At 43.4% G+C, this 2830-nt stretch overlaps 1 protein-coding gene across 1 annotated transcript; it reads left to right on the forward strand.

Moving 5' to 3' along the window:
* Window positions 1-1335: 1335 nt before the first annotated feature.
* LOC148047887 (olfactory receptor 2G3-like) lies at window positions 1336-2274 on the forward strand. The gene has a single exon (XM_087707799.1). It carries the CDS (start codon window positions 1336-1338, stop codon window positions 2272-2274), a length of 939 nt encoding a protein of 312 aa, XP_087563925.1.
* The last annotated feature ends 556 nt before the right edge of the window (window positions 2275-2830 follow it).

Raw genomic sequence — 2830 nt, forward strand, 5'->3', positions numbered from 1 at the left:
TTGTAGGTGGTGAGGAGAATTAATATGTAATTTGGGTGACTTTAGGAAAAAGCTTAATGTCAGTAAGACTTATATCTGGCTAAGTTGACTGCCTTGTGTGATGTCAGTGTCCATACATATTAAACTATATCTTATCCATCTGGGGTTCTTACTATGTGGTTTATTTTGTAACCTTGCACAAAATTTCTCTCTCTCTCTCTCTCTCTCTCTCTCTCTCTCTCCCTCTCTCTCTCTCTTATTCTTTAAATCTCTCAAATTCTAGAGGTTGCGGGGCATCAATGCAACAAATAAGTGAATAAATATATCAATAAATATCTCACAGGTGGGGAGAGGATGTAGCAGAACGGACCTAATTGGAACAGTCTTTCTTCACTGTCATAAAGAACCTGGAGGAAGCTTCTGGAGAACCTACTTGTGTAAGACAGGTGATCATATCTTGGAAATGGTGTTGGAAATGAAGGATGCGGTTGATTGACAAAATCTTATTATATTTAATTGCTGAAATTCTAATAAAACATACAGGATGCTGAGATCTGCCCCCGGCCTCCAGAATTGGAGGTCATGACCAGTGGTGGCATTTAGCCGGTTCGGACAAACCAATAGTGGCAACCTGCAAGCGGGCTTGCCCACTCACCCTGGCCCTGTGCTGTCCTATTTAGCCATGTTTTCTAATCCATGTGCATGCATGCAAGCTGTGCATAATAGCAAAGTGCATGCGCAAAAGGCCGTACACATGCGCATGAGTGCACACTCACAGTTTCGGTCTATGGCAAACTGGTGGTAAAATTATGTGAAACCTACCTCTAGTCATGACCACACAGCTCCCTTTCCTTTGCTGAATGGAGGGCAGAGATTTTATGACTCATCAAACCTACCTCTCTTTCCTCTTATATACTGTATGTTTGTTTTAGTCTTAGACTAATTGAACTGACTGGAAAGGGCTTCTTTCGCATTGAGTGTTGCATCGTCCTCCTGGTCTCCCTCAGCCAACTAAAGAAGGGAGTTTGGTTTCACGCGATGGAGAAAATATCTCTGATCGCTAGGCATGATAAACCATTAATGGCATATTATCAATCAATCAGTTGATTAACCAGGCCATTCATCTTTGCTTACTCTCAGTTAAAGAACAGGGATGGGTGATCTCCATCACCAGAGGTGGGTTCCTACTGGTTCATCCGAATAGATAGTAATTAAGCATCAATCTAGGTTACTGGAGACCACATTCAAGCCTCAACTCCAAAAATGAGAACCATTTGATCATGCTGGCTTCCTATCTGTTTTGTACTGGATTCCTTTTTTATGACATTACTTGTTCTAATTATATAGACAATAAACATGGAAACCATGTGGGGACACAACAACCAAAGCTTCCAAGGAGAATTCATCTTGCTGGGAGTGGCTGACCGGCCACGCTTGGAGATGTTGCTCTTTGCCCTTCTTCTTTTCTGCTACTTGATGAATCTCCTAGGCAACACAACCATCATTGTGGTGTCAAGACTAGATCCAGGGCTCCACACTCCCATGTATTTCTTCCTCAGCAATCTTTCTTTAGTTGACCTCTGTTTCTCCACCAGCCTTGGGCCCCACATTCTGGTGAACTTCTGGAGAAAAAGCAAGACCATCTCTTATGGTGCCTGTGTGGCTGAGCTCTACATCTCTCTTAGTATGGGCTCCACGGAGTGTATTTTGTTGATGGTCATGGCCTATGATCGCTATGCCGCTATCTGTCACCCACTGCACTACACTACCACTATGAGTCACTCTCGGTGTATGACCATGGCTGCTGTCTCCTGGGTTAGCGGCTTCAGCAATTCATTAATTCAAACAGTGATGATTCTTAGGCTTCCACTGTGTGGGCGAAATCAGTTAGATCATTTCTTTTGTGAGCTCCCTGCCATTCTTAAATTGGCTTGTGTTGACACTTCAGCTAATGAGCTTTCGGTAGTTGTGTGTAGTATATTGCTCCTCCTAGTACCAGTTAGTCTCATCACAGTCTCATATGCCTATATAGCTACTGTGGTGATGAAGATGCACTCAGCTGAGGCCAGGAAGAGGGCCTTCAACACTTGTTCCTCCCACTTGATGGTGGTCTGGCTCTTCTATGGCACATCCATCTTCAGTTATCTGCTGCCTCGCTCCTCCTCCTTCCGTGATGAAGTCAAGCTAACTTCCCTTTTCTATGCCTTTGTCACCACCATGCTTAATCCACTGATCTACACTCTGAGAAATAAAGAGGTACACAAAGCTCTCCAAAGACTACTCCATAAAAAATAAACACACAGATCGAAGGTGATTTGGAAGGTTCAACAGGAATACTCTTTACTTGTTATTATTTAAATGGTTTTTTTCTCTCCCTTTTCGTCATATTAAACATATCTAGATACCACAGCAGTACACAAGACTGTAAATTAAAGGGTATACTTCCAACTTGTGTCAACTGTGTCCCTTGATATCTCAGAGGTTTTGTTCTCCTGAGGAAAAAAGGCACCTTCTGAAGTTCTAACTGTGTTCTTTGAAAGATAATTTGACTTGATATGATTCCACCAGGAGTGGATTGCTGCCGGGTTTACTACCAGTTTGCAACCCGCATGTGTGCTGTTCAATGTAAATTGTTCTTTGCACATGTGCAGTCACTAAAAACCAAAATGGGGATGGCCCAGCAGCGGCCAAGGGACTGGTTCAGGGGCATGACAGGCCTGGGTTGTTGCTGATTCTGCGACCGAGGCCTGAATTTCACTACCGGTTCAGCCAAACCAGGCCGAACGGAGAGCATCTCACCTCTGAATTCCACCCTTGCAAATGCTACATATTCATTATGATTTTTCCATCC

The sequence above is a fragment of the Thamnophis sirtalis genome, unplaced genomic scaffold (assembly GCF_051295495.1).
Source record: "Thamnophis sirtalis isolate CommonGarterSnake01/CBP01778 unplaced genomic scaffold, rThaSir2_p1.2 scaffold_3, whole genome shotgun sequence".
Taxonomy (NCBI): Eukaryota; Metazoa; Chordata; class Lepidosauria; order Squamata; family Natricidae; genus Thamnophis; species Thamnophis sirtalis.